Below are 14467 nucleotides of genomic sequence, written 5' to 3'. Positions count from 1 at the left end.
GGCTCTGAATCTGTTTGGTTCCTTCCTGTGTTTGAACACAAAGCAGGTTCTGTAGCCCGTGTAATGATAGTCACTGACAGACACATTACACACTGTGACTGAATTACCCTTTCATTCAGTATTGGAATTTAACTCACACCTTCCGCTCCCTCTTGCTTTGTCTCCAAACCCGACCCACCTGAGATCCTAAAGTACAATCCATCTCCTTTTGAACTGCTTGTGTGTTAGCCACAGTCTGTGCGCTGGGTTCCAGCCTATTCGATTTCAGTCACACTCATTTATTCTGTGGGATTGGGTTTCTCTTTTCTTGTCCAACACATAACAGCTGTGTCCCTCTTCACCCGATGTGAGCTGTCCTTCCCACCTCACACTGACTCCTATTACCCCAGAGAGACAATAACAACACCACCTCCCTCCGTGTTCCCTCATTTCCCCCTCCACTCACGAGGAAGTGGGAGGTGATGGGTGGCAGGGAGGATGTTGAGGAGCCTCTTCCTGGGATCATGACTGGCCTCTCATTTCAGGTTTCTCCCGTCTGCTCTACATTCCCTGTCCCGAGGAGACAGTTTCTCCCTATCGACTCGATCTTTAACCGTCTGAAACCCCTCGATTAGATCACCCCCGAATCTTCTACACTCGAGGGGGTACAAGCCGAGTCTGAGTGAGCTGTCCTCGGGATTTAACCCTTTCAGTCCCGGGGTCACTCTGGGGAATCTGAGCTGTTCCCACTCCAGGACCCAAATCTCCTTCCTGAGGTGCGGGTCCCAGAACGGAAGCCAGTTACTCCGGACGGAGGGGAAAGCAGAGCTTTCTATAACTGTCATCTCACTGCCTCCCCTTTATACCCCCGGGGTAAAGGGCAGCATTGTCCTATACACCCCACGGGCTGTTTAACTGCTTCTTATATCTGGTTCTGTGAATCTGGATCTGTGAATCTCTGATCTTGCCGCTCTGCAGGCTGCCTGGGATCAGCCTGTACACTTTCACACCACAAACATGTGAAAATAACCAATGTGTCACCGTGTCAGGCTGTTCACCCAGGTGCAACACCCTCACCAACAGCCACAGTCAGTGGATAGCATAGAATCATAGAAACCCTACAGAGCAGAAGGAGGCCATTCTGGCCACAATCCCACCCAGCTCCAATCCCCATAACCCCACGTATTGACCCTAGGTATTTCCTCTGACACTAAGGGGCAAGTTAGCCTGGCCAATTCACCTAATAGGAACTCTCACAACACCAGGTTAAAGTCCAACAGGTTTATTTGGTAGCAAAAGTCACCTGCTTTCAGAGTGCTGCTCCTTCATCAGGTGAGTGGGAGTTCTGTTCACAAACAGGGCGTATAAAGACAGAAACTCAATTTACAGAATAATGGTTGGAATGTGAGCCTTTACAGGTAATCAAGCCTTAAAGGTACAGACAATGTGAGTGGAGAGAGGGTTAAGCACAGGTTAAAGAGATGTGTATTGTCTCCAGACAGGACAGTTAGTGAGATTTTACAAGCCCAGGCATGTCATAGGGGTTACAGATAGTGTGACATGAACCCAAGATCCTGGTTGAGGCCGTCCTCATGTGTGCTCAGCGACTCTGTGCTGTCGAGGGCATCCTGAAACCCATTGTACAAAGAACCCCCAGCTTTTGTCGCGACATTGCAGACTTCCTACAGAAACTCAGCACACACGGAGCAGTTGAACCAGGGACACTCCTCGTCACAATGGATGTCTCAGCGCTCTACACCAACATCCCCCACAACGATGGCATTGCTGCGACTGCCTCAGTACTCAATGCTGACAACTGCCAGTTTCCAGATGCAATTTTACAACTCATCTGCTTTATCCTGGACCACAATGTCTTCACCTTCAACAATCAGTTTTTCATCCAGACACACGGAACAGCCATGGGGACCAAATTTGCACCTCAATATGCCAACATCTTCGTACACAGGTTCGAACAAGACTTCTTCACCGTACAGGACCTTCAGCTGATGCTATACACTAGATACATCGATGACATCTTCTTCCTTTGGCCTCATGGTGAACAATCACTGAAACAACTATATGATGATATCAACAAATTCCACCCCACCATCAGACTCACCATGGACTATTCCCCAGAATCAGTTGCATTCTTGGACACATGCATCTCCATTAGGGACGGTCACCTCAGCACCTCACTGTACCGCAAGCCCACAGACAACCTCTCAATGCTCCACTTCTCCAGCTTCCACCCTAAACATGTTAAAGAAGCCATTCCCTATGGACAAGCCCTCCGTATACACAGGATTTGCTCAGATGAGGAGGATCGTGACAGACACCTCCAGACCCTGAAAGATGCCCTCATAAGAACAGGATATGGTGCTCGACTCATAGATCGACAGTTCCGATGCGCCACAGCGAAAAACCACACCGATCTCCTCAGAAGACAAACACAGGACACGATGGACAGAGTACCCTTCGTTGTCCAGTACTTCCCCGGAGCGGAGAAGCTACGACATCTTCTCCGGAGTCTTCAACATATCATTGATGAAGACGAACATCTCGCCAGGGCTATCCCCACACCCCCACTTCTTGCTTTCAGACAACCACACAACCTCAAACAGACCATTGTTCGCAGCAAACTACCCAGCCTTCAGGAGAACAGTGACCACAATACCACACAACCCTGCCACAGCAACCTCTGCAAGACATGCCGGATCATCGACATGGATACCATCATCAGACGTGAGAATACCATCCACCAGGTACATGGTAAATACTCTTGCAACTCGGCCAACATTGTCTACCTGATACGTTGCAAGAAAGGATGTCCCGAAGCATGGTACATTGGGGAGACCATGCAGACGCTACGACAACGGATGAATGAACATCGCTCGACAATCACCAGGCAAGACTGTTCCCTTCCTGTTGGCGAACACTTCAGTGGTCACGGGCATTCAGCCTCTGACCTTCGGGTAAGCATTCTCCAAGGCGGCCTTCACGACACACGACAGCGCAGAGTCACTGAGCAGAGACTGATAGCCAAGTTCCGCACACATGAGGACGGTCTCAACCGGGATCTTGGGTTCATGTCACACTATCTGTCACCCCCGTGACTTGCCTGGACTTGTAAGATCCCACAAACTGTCCTGTCTGGAGACAATACACATCTCTTTTACCTGTGCTTAACCCTCTCTCCACTCACATTGTCTGTATCTTTAAGACTTGATTACCTGTAAAGACTCACATTCCAAAATCGTTATTTTGTAAATTGAGTTTGTGTCTTTATATACTCTGTTTACATATAGAAACATAGAAACATTAGAACATTACAGGCCCTTCAGCCCTCAATGTTGTGCCAAGCTATATCCAAACCTAAGATCGAGCTATCCCCTCCCTATCATTCCGGTCATCCCTGGTTTATGAATAGAACTCCCACACGCCTGACGAAGGAGCAGTAAGAGCTCCGAAGGCTAGTGGTGTTTGCTACTAAATAAACCTGTTGGATTTTAACCTGGTGTTGTGAGAATTCTTACTGTGTTTACCCCAGTCCAACACCGGCATCTCCACATCGAGACAATCTACCAACACACACATCTTTGGACATCAGGGAAGGCTGAGAGTGGGGAGATGGTGTCCCACAGCCTGGGAGTGACTTCAGAACATCAAGTGAATGTTGGTGCAAACAATTCCCCTCCCACTCCCCTCCCAATAGCTCTTTATCAGCCCCCCACCCATCCCTGACACCCCCACCGGGCAGTGAGTTCCAGCTCAGTATTAGTCACTGTATAAATGTGTTCTTCCTCACATTTCCCCATATCTCTGACCCAGAACCTTAAACCTGTCTCCCATCCCCCACCCTCGGGCTCACAGCTCTGTCTCCCCTCCCCCACCCTCGGGGTCACAGCTCTGTCTCCCATCCCCCACCCTCGGGGTCACAGCTCTGTCTCCCATCCCCCACCCTCGGGATCACAGCTCTGTCTCCCATCCCCCACCCTCGGGCTCACAGCTCTGTCTCCCCTCCCCCACCCTCGGGGTCACAGCACTGTCTCCCATCCCCCACCCTCGGGGTCACAGCTCTGTCTCCCATCCCCCACCCTCGGGGTCACAGCTCTGCCTTCCATCCCCCACCCTCGGGGTCACAGCACTGTCTCCCATCCCCCACTCTCAGGCTCACAGCTCTGTCTCCCCTCCCCCACCCTCGGGGTCACAGCTCTGCCTCCCCTCCCCCACCCTCGGGGTCACAGCACTGCCTCCCATCCCCCACCCTCGGGCTCACAGCTCTGTCTCCCACCCCCCACCCTCAGGGTCACAGCTCTGTCTCCCACCCCCCACCCTCGGGCTCACAGCTCTGTCTCCCATCCCCCACCCTCAGGGTCACAGCTCTGTCTCCCACCCCCCACCCTCGGGGTCACAGCTCTGTCTCCCATCCCCCACCCTCGGGGTCACAGCTCTGCCTCCCATCCCCCACCCTCAGGGTCACAGCTCTGCCTCCCCTCCCCCACCCTCGGGCTCACAGCTCTGCCTCCCCTCCCCCACCCTCGGGGTCACAGCACTGCCTCCCATCCCCCACCCTCGGGCTCACAGCTCTGTCTCCCACCCCCCACCCTCAGGGTCACAGCTCTGTCTCCCACCCCCCACCCTCGGGCTCACAGCTCTGTCTCCCATCCCCCACCCTCAGGGTCACAGCTCTGTCTCCCACCCCCCACCCTCGGGGTCACAGCTCTGTCTCCCATCCCCCACCCTCGGGGTCACAGCTCTGCCTCCCATCCCCCACCCTCAGGGTCACAGCTCTGCCTCCCCTCCCCCACCCTCGGGCTCACAGCTCTGCCTCCCCTCCCCCAGTCTGGGAAACAATCCTTTCCCACAACTCGCTGTTTTCTATCCTGGAGAAACTTCCTGACCCTTCCTTTTCTATCAGCCTCCATTTTGTTAACCAGCCTTTTGTGTGGCACTTTGTCGAAAGCTTTCTTAAAACCCAGATAAACAGCATCCATCACATCCCCTTCATCAGCCTCCTCTGTTACTCTGTCAAAAAATTCCACCTGAATAATCCAACACAATCTGCCTTTTCCGACTCTGTCCCGATTCTCCTTCATTCACTCAAACCCCTCCCAATGTCTGATGGATTTTTGATGATAATTCTTTCTCAAACTTTCCCCCCTCTGGTGTTGAACCGACCGGTCTGTGGTTAGAAGGAAAGTCACCTCTTGTTGAATAAGGGTGGGACATCGGCCACTCTCCAATCCTCCGGCACCGCGCCCCCCGTATCCTGGGAAGATTATGACGAGTCAGAGAATTCCGACAGAGCAGAAGGAGGCTGTTTGTTCCATCGAACCTGCACTGACTCTGAGAGAAAATTCCATCAGATCCACCCGCTGTCCTGTCCCCTGCTAACCCGCACAGCTTCGGAGTGTGACAGGAAACTGGAGAACCCGGAGGAAACCCACTCAGACACGGGGAGAATGTGCAAACTCCACACAGACAGTGACCCGAGCCGGGAATCGAACCCGGGTCCCTGGTGTGTGAGGCAGCAGCACTAACCCACTGTGCTGACCCTTTCATCACCGCTTCCTTCAGCAACCTGGGATACAAACCATCCAGAGCTGGAGATGATGCTTGGAGCACAGCCTTTCCGGCACATTCCACCCATCAGTTTTCACTCCACTCATCACCGTTTGGACCAATGGTTTGTTAATATCCCTTTGATAAAGATCAATACAAAGTATTGATGAATAATTCTAACCTTTCCCCACAACTTTATCAGCTTCTCTGTCCTAGAAAAGGATTCACTCCATCTCTCCCTGTCCCTTTATTATTTACACAATGTTAGATTGTGTCTGTGTGGTTCCGCAGTCTGACTGGAAATGGAGGAATGAGGGGCTGGGAGTTGTCACCGAGGCTGACCGAGGGACAGAGAGATTGGAAAAGAACCTGATATAAAGTGAAAAAAAACAATGTCAGAGCAAATGAAAGGGAAAAGCAGATTAGTGGAAGTGAGTTGGAGAGCTTTACTGAGGCAATTGTTAAACATGTTCCTCAGTGACAGAATGTTTCACATGGGGAAACTTTATTGATTAGCGAGAGGCCTCTGTGAGGATCAGACTACACCATTGGTCACATTCCTGCTCAACATCTTTCGATTCAGAGAAAGGGAATCGGACAGGGGGAATGGAATTGTGAGATTCTCCGCCTTGTCCACAATACGAGCTGTCATTAACATTCCTGGCAGGTTTTGAAGTATTTTTATTTGTAACGGCTCTGTTGGCAGAGAGGGGAATCCAGATGTGAGAGAGAGAGATCGACAACCTTTCACTTCTCTCTGTCACAGACTGAGCGACTAACTGTCCCCCTTTCACTATCCATTATTACAGCAATGGGCAGAGAGAGAGAGACAGAGACAGAGAGAGAGAGACAGACAGAGAGAGAGACAGACAGAGAGAGAGAGAGACAGAGAGAGAGAGAGACAGAGAGAGAGAGACAGGGGGAGAGAGAGAGAGATAGATAAAGAAAGAGAGAGCAAAAGAGAGAGAGGGAGAGAGAGAGAGGGAGAGACAGAGAGAGACAGACAGACAGACAGAGAGAGGGAGAGACAGAGAGATACAGAGTGACAAATAGAGAGAGAGAGACAGAGACACACACAGACACAGGGATAGAGAGAGAGACAAAGAGAGACAGAGACAAAGAGAGAGACAGAGACAAAGAGAGAGAGAGATAGAGACAGAGAGAGAGATAGAGACAGAGAGAGAGAGACAGAGAGAGACAGAGAGAGAGACAGAGAGAGAGACGGAGAGAGAGAGACAGAGAGAGAGACGGAGAGAGAGAGACAGAGAGAGAGACGGAGAGAGAGGGACGGAGAGAGAAAGCGAGAAACAGAGAGAGAGAGATAGCAAGAGGGAGAGATAGCAAGAGCGAGACAGAGAAACAGAGAGAGAGAGAGATAGAGAGAGAGGGAGACAGAGAAAGAGAGAGAGAGGGAGAGACAGAGAGAGAGACAGCAAGAAACAGAGAGAGAGACAGCGAGGAGGAGGAGAGAGAGAGAGAGAGAGAGACAGAGTGAGAAAGAGACAGGGAGAGAGAGACAGAGAGAGAAACAGAGAGAGAGAGACAGAAAGAGAGAGAGAGAAACAGAGAGAAAGAGAGAGAGAGAAATAGCAAGAGAGAGAGAGACAGAGAGAAACAGAGAGAGAGGGAGACGGAAAAAGAGAGAGAGACAGAGCGAGAACAAGAGAGACAGAGAGAGGGACAGAGAGAGAAAGAAAGGCAGAGACAGAGAGAGAGTGAGGGCAAGAAAGAGCTGGAAGACGAGAGAGAGAGAGACCGAGATAGAAAGAGCAAGAGAGAGAGAGTGAGAGAGAAAGAGAGAGCGAGAGAAAGCAAAAGAGAGAGAGAGTGAGAGAGAGGGGAGAGTGTGAAAGAGAGAGACAGAGACAGAGAGAGAAATTGAGAGAGAGCGAGGGAGCGAGGGAGAGCGAGTGGGAGAGAGAGAGTGAGAGAGAGAGAGACAGAGAAAGAGAGAGAGAGTGAGAGAGAGGGGAGAGTGGGAGAAAGTGAGAAAGTGAGAGCGAGAGAGAGGAGAGCGAGACAGAGAGTGCAAGAGAGAGAAAGAGAGATCGAGAGACAGTAAGAGAGACGGAGAGAGAACAAGAGAGAGCAAAGAGAGCGAGAGAGAGCAAGGGCACAGGAGAGAGGGAACGAGAGAGAGAGTGAGTGAGAGAGCGAGTGAGAGAGAGTGAAAGAGATTGCAGCTGGAAATGGGGTTGAGAACGCACCCACTCAGCCCCTCTTTCCTTCCTTCAAGCCCATTTCCAAGGACACGGACGGAGAGAGAAACGAGAGGCAATAAAAACTTGTGGTGAATTGTGGTTTTTCGGGGCAGGTGATGAGGGTGGAGGGAAACTCCTCACTCAAACAAGTGGCTTCAAAGTTGCAGCATGAGAGCAGAAGAAAAGGGTGATGATGACGGGTTCCCTCATGAATTATTAAGCAGCCCTGAGTTCTATTAGCACTGTGTAAACGCTGCATTTTATACGCTAGTGTATAGAGGAGTGCGCTTCCTGACAGCTGTATTACTGCTGATAAGCAGCACAGAGCAGACTCATCAAATAGCAAGCAGAGACAGGAAGTCGAAACAGTCTTCTGTGAGCTGATTTCTGGCTTGCTTTCTCTCTCTCTGTATCGCTCTCTCTATTTATCTTTCCTTTTTCCTCTCCATCTCCCTCTGTTCCTTTCTGTCCCTCTCTCTCCCTCTCTCTCCCTCTCTCTCCCTCCCTATCCCTCTCTCCCTCTCTCTCACCCTGTCCCTCCCTCTCTCCCTCTCCCTCTCTCTCACTCTGTCCCTCCCTCCCTCCCTCTCTCTCTCCCTCTCTCCCTCCCTCCCTCTCTCCCTCCCTCCCTCCCTCCCTCCCTCTCTCCCTCCCTCTCTCCCTCTCTCTCGCTCTCTCTCTCTCTCAGTAAGTTCTGTCACACAGCCAGTCTGCTGTACGGGGCATCTGTACAAAACCCAGATGCCGATTGAAATCGTTTGCAAAATTGCATTTTCGGAGGATGATGAGAAACAGAAGGGGACGGTGGAATGCGACAAGAAGAGTTTGATCGAAGAAGGCTGTCAGTCCAGTACGACTGACCTGGTCACCTTTGCTGATACCTGCTCCCTGCATGGTATTAACCACATCTTTGTTCCGGGAGGCTGTGGGGTGAAGCAGAGTCTCTGGGCACTGGCTTTCCTCTGCTCGCTGCTGTTCTTCCTCTACCATGTGGTGACCTGCACCATGTACTACCTCGAGCACCATCACGTGACAGCGCTGGATGAAGATTCTGACCATGAGATCCCCTTTCCCGCCATCACCATCTGTAACATGAACAGGTTCCGACACACGGCTTTAACCGACGCAGACATCCACCACCTGGCCAACATGACGGGATTACCTCCCAAGAGTAAGGATGCCCACACGGTGGCGAGCCAGGGTTACCCCGAGGCCGACATGATGGATATCTTCAACAGGACTGGTCACCAGATCGAGGAGATGTTAAAAAACTGTAACTTCAGCGGCTCCAACTGCTCAGCTCACAACTTCTCGGTGGTAAGTCTGACTTTAATTTAACCCTTCAGATAAATTGCTTCCCAAATCCTCCACGGCCAATCGCATCAACAATCACTGTTTCTCCTTGGGATAGAATTGTACTCAGATTTGCAGAGGAAGGAACCAGTTTAGAGACTGTGGAAGGTTTTCCAGCTGCTTTGAGAGACCTGGACTCAGCCAAAGGTTCAATGAGAGCTTCAAGTTGTTTTGAATAAAGGGGCAGTGAATGGTAGGAGTGTGAGGAAACTATATTCAAATCTTAAAACGCAGGCAGCTCCTGCAAGTCCTGAACTGCTCCTGGAAAGTACTGACTACAGCAACTTCTGTGTAATCTGTCACCTGCAGTATGAGAGGCCAAGTGTTTGCTGAGGGTTAGGGTTGTGGAAAGGGTTAAGGGACGTTTCCCCCTCACTGTCTGGGGAGTGCAGGGTCACCTCTCAGGCAGGAGAAGTGTCTTGTTGTGAGGAAAGTCTTGCTGCCACTTGATGGGGCAATGGGGCAGCGAGAGGCTGGTGATATTGGGGGCTGAATGCCCCTCTCTTATTCACTCCAGCTGCAGACAATAACACACATTCTGCCACCTGGTTGCCATGGACCGTACTGCTCACCAAAAAAACACACAGAAAAGTGCAACAAACCAGCAGGAAAATACGTGTTTTCCAACCACATGATCCCAGGAATCCAGGATTTTCAATCAGGATATACTCAGTCTGTGAAATTGTATTAAAGTGATATCTTGAGTTGGTATGAGTGTACTAATCTGATAATCACTCTGTGTTACTGTAGAAATCAGGCGTATCCACTCTGACTGTGTCAACCTGAACAGTTCACCCTGTTTGACAGGGTCAATCTGACAGATTCTCTGTGTGAATATCTCACTTTCAAAACTCACTCAATGTGACCACATCAATCCACTGGATTCAATGTGGAAAGCTTATATCCCGATTCCATCAAATCGGAGTGGTAATATCAATCTGATCAATGCACCACGTCCCATTGGATCAAAACAATGTTTCCATGTTAATCTGGTGTCTCAGCCTTGAGAGATTGACTCAGTGAGACTGGACTCGGGTGAGATACTCATTCTGTCTGACACTCAGAATCGAATGTTTTCATCAAGTCCGATAATATCATTCTGAAATATTCAGTATGTGTGAAAGGATTAACCTGAGTGGGTGAGATCTGCCTCCGCCTCGGCACAGTGGCTCACGGTGGCAGCCGTGTTCCTCTTGCTGGGGCTGGAACCCGCTGGATACAGTGGGATTCCCGCTGAATACAAACACTGCTAGTGGAAATTCTGTGCCAGGAGCGAATCATAGATGGGGATATAAGATGCCGCTGATGTGAACGGAAGCAGAATTCTGGCATTAAACAGCAGCGATCTGATACATTCACTCTGTGACGATCTGATACATTCACTCTGTGTCGATCTGATACATTCACTCTGTGACGATCTGATACATTCACGCTGTGACGATCTGATACATTCACTCTGTGACGATCTGATACATTCACTCTGTGACGATCTGATACATTCACTCTGTGACGATCTGATACATTCACTCTGTGTCGATCTGATACATTCACGCTGTGACGATCTGATACATTCACTCTGTGACGATCTGATACATTCACGCTGTGACGATCTGATACATTCACTCTGTGTCGATCTGATACATTCACTCTGTGACAATCTGATACATTCACTCTGTGACGATCTGATACATTCACTCTGTGTCGATCTGATACATTCACGCTGTGACGATCTGATACATTCACTCTGTGACGATCTGATACATTCACGCTGTGACGATCTGATACATTCACTCTGTGACGATCTGATACATTCACTCTGTGTCGATCTGATACATTCACGCTGTGACGATCTGATACATTCACTCTGTGACGATCTGATACATTCACTCTGTGACGATCTGATACATTCACTCTGTGACGATCTGATACATTCACTCTGTGACGATCTGATACATTCACTCTGTGACGATCTGATACATTCACTCTGTGACGATCTGATACATTCACTCTGTGACGATCTGATACATTCACTCTGTGACGATCTGATACATTCACTCTGTGACGATCTGATACATTCACTCTGTGACGATCTGATACATTCACTGTGACGATCTGATACATTCACTCTGTGTCAATCTGATACATTCACTCTGACGATCTGATACATTCACTCTGTGATGATCTGATACATTCACTCTGTGACGATCTGATACATTCACTCTGTGTCAATCTGATACATTCACTCTGACGATCTGATACATTCACTCTGTGACGATCTGATACATTCACTCTGTGACGATCTGATACATTCACTCTGTGACGATCTGATACATTCACTCTGTGTCAATCCGATACATTCACTCTGTGATGAGTGACTGGCTAGAGTGAATGTTGGACCCTTGGAGGATGAGAGGGGGGATTTAGCAGCGGGCAATGAGGAAATGGCTGAGGCTTTAAATAAGTTTTTTGTGTCGGTCTTCACGGAGGAGGACACTAATAGCTTGCCGAATATTAAAGAGAGATGAATGGTAGGAGTTGAGGGCCTGAATGCGATTACTGTCACTAGAGAGGTAGTGCTTAATAGACTAACGGGACTGAAGGTGGACAAGTCCCCAGGACCGGATTGAATGCATCCCAGGGTTCTGAAAGAAATGGCAGAGGTGATAGCTTCCTAATTATTTATCAAAATTGGTTGGACTCTGGGGTAGTGCCGGAAGATTGGAAAACGGCTAATGTTACGCCGCTGTTCAAAAAAGGTAGCAGACAAAAGGCAGGGAATTATAGGCCGGTTAGTTTAACATCTGTAGTTGGAAAAATGCTAGAATCCATCATCAAAGAAGAAATAGCGAGGCACCTAGAAAGGAATTGTTTGATAGAGCAGACGCAGCACTGATTCGTTAAGGGGAAGTCGTGTTTAACAAATTTATTGGATTTCTATGAGGATGTGACTAGTGCGGTAGACAGAGGGGAACCGGTGGATGTGGTGTTTCTAGATTTCCAAAAGGTGTTTGATAAGGTGCCTCACAAAAGGTTGCTACAGAAGGTTAGGGTGCATGGAGTTGGGGGTAAGGTGTTAGCGTGGATAGAGGATTAGTTGTCTAATAGGAAGCAGAGAGTTGGTATCAATGGGTGCTCTTCTGGTTGGCGGTTGGTGACTAGTGGAGTGCCGCAGGGATCGGTGCTGGGGCCTCAGCTATTTACCATTTATATAGATGATCTGGAGGAGGGGGCTGAGTGTAGGGTAACGAAATTTGCAGATGACACGAAGGTAAGTGGAAAAGCAAATTGCGTGGAAGGTGCGGAAAGTCTGCAGAGGGATCTGGATAGGCTGAGCGAGTGGGCGAGGACCTGGCAGATGGAGTGCAATGTTAACATGTGTGAGGTTATCCACTTTGGTAGAAGTAATAGTAGGAGGGATTATTATTTAAAAGGCGAAAAGCTGCAGCATGCTACGGTGCAGTGGGACCTGGGGGTCCTTGTGCATGAATCACAAAAACCCAGTCTGCAGATGCAGCAGGTGATCAAGAAGGCGAATGGGATGCTGGCCTTTATAGCAAGGGGGATAGAATATAAAAGCAGGGAGGTCTTGCTGCAACTGTACAGGGCACTGGTGAGGCTGCAGCTGGAGTACTGTGTGCAGTTTTGGTCGCCGTATTTGCGCAAGGATATATTGGCCTTGGAGGGAGTGCAGAGGAGGTTCACTAGGCTGATACCGGAGATGAGGGGGTTGGACTATGAAGAGAGACTAAATAGACTGGGTCTGTACTCGTTGGAGTTTAGAAGGCTGAGAGGGGATCTTATAGAGACGTATAAGATAATGAAAGGGATGGATAGGGTAGAGGTAGAGAGATTCTTCCCACTTAGAAAGGATAGCAGGACTAGAGGGCACAGCCTCACAATCGGGGAGGGGGGGTGGCGGTGGGGGGTGCAGTTTAGATCGGAGTTGAGGAAGAACTTCTTCACTCAAAGGGTGGCGAATCTCTGGAATTCTCTGCCCATTGAAGTGGTGGAGGCTACCTCGCTAAATATATTTAAGTCACGGGTAGATAGATTTCTGATAGACAGGGGAATTAAGGGTTATGGGGAGAGAGCGGGAAAGTGGAACTGAGCCACTTCAGATCAGCCATGATCTTATTGAATGGCGGGGCAGGCTCGAAGGGCTAGATGGCCGACTCCTGCTCCTATTTCTTATGTTCTTATGATCTGATACATTCCGATTTGGAGTACCAGTGGGAAAGAGGGAAGAGCTGGTAAATTTTGCAGTGCAGCCTGTTTATTTATTCTGAATGCAAATGGATTAAAGTTGCTGTCACACAGGTTTTGGGTGCAGTCTCGATCGCAGCCATTGTTAACAGTTGTTCAAATGGAACCAGTGCCGGGCCCAGCACCGATCATGCTGCGCACCGTGTGTCCAACTTTACTCAGTTTTTGCACCCTTGAATAGGTGCAACTTGATGGTAAAATTGGGCCCTACGTTTCTCTCCCCTTCATTTTTGAACTTGGTGTTTTTATTCCATGTTGCTGACGTCTTCCCCTGGATTCTCTACATTCAACCAATGTTTCGACTTTCCAGTGGCCTTCCCTGGTTCACTCATGACAGTTATTTCCTTCCATTGACTGACCCTTCAGGCAAGTTCGTGACCTTTGCACCAACAGTTGTCCTTTCGGAAAAGTGGCCAGTTCTTGTTGATCAGGAATATTGTGTTCCTGTACGGACACCCTGTCCATGTCAGCCTCATAATTTCAGATTACCCCTGGTTCCCCATCAGGTTCACCTGCTCTTTCTAAATTTGCAGGTTTGTAATCTGTACCCAATGCCCTTGATGAATGTAACAGTCTGGTTCCCATGTTACTAAACAATTGTTTTGCCATCTGATTCTGTAACCTTCCCTGTGCCTTTCCATTCATTTAAAATTGTCTCTCACAGTATACCACGTTTCCTTGTACGGAGTTTGATGGCTGTGTCTTAAAGCTCTGCGAATTCTTTCAGGGATTTCTGTTCCCAGAAATACTCTGCTCCCCGTATGTAATGCATTTAAATGCTCAGAAAAGGCAGAGAGAGTTGTCGAACCTTCCCAAGCCAGAGGCTGGTCATTCAGAATGAATGAAATTTTAGGATTCCCACCAAACACTAATTGATGGGGACTGTCTATCCCAACCATCCGCTCCAAATTCTTTACACGTACCACTCAGGCTAAAGCTGAATTGAACTTGTATCTTGGTCTATGTGCCAAAATTTTCTGGAGCATGTCCTCTATTACCACAAGGTTTCTCTCCCAACAGCCCATTGCTAAATGGGCTTTCCACAGCCGTATTCATGGCGATTATATTCATCTTTTCATGCACATTCTGAAACTTATCATTTGCAAATT

The 14467-nt window shown here is 49.1% G+C and overlaps 1 protein-coding gene across 1 annotated transcript in view; it reads left to right on the top strand.

Annotated features, from left to right (window-relative positions):
• The first annotated feature begins 8411 nt into the window (after positions 1–8411).
• Positions 8412–14467, top strand: part of asic4a (acid-sensing (proton-gated) ion channel family member 4a) — a 127981-nt gene continuing 121925 nt past the window's right edge. Inside the window, exon 1 of the mRNA XM_080199638.1 lies at positions 8412–9059. Coding sequence (XP_080055764.1) covers positions 8484–9059 — 576 coding nt within the window. The 5' untranslated portion in view covers positions 8412–8483. The remainder of the gene's footprint in view (positions 9060–14467) is intronic.

This window comes from Carcharhinus amblyrhynchos, chromosome 11 (assembly GCF_965287045.1).
Source record: "Carcharhinus amblyrhynchos chromosome 11, sCarAmb.v2.hapA, whole genome shotgun sequence".
Taxonomy (NCBI): Eukaryota; Metazoa; Chordata; class Chondrichthyes; order Carcharhiniformes; family Carcharhinidae; genus Carcharhinus; species Carcharhinus amblyrhynchos.
Note: the sequence above shows the minus strand (reverse complement) of the source record. Positions and strands in the feature narration are given on the sequence as shown.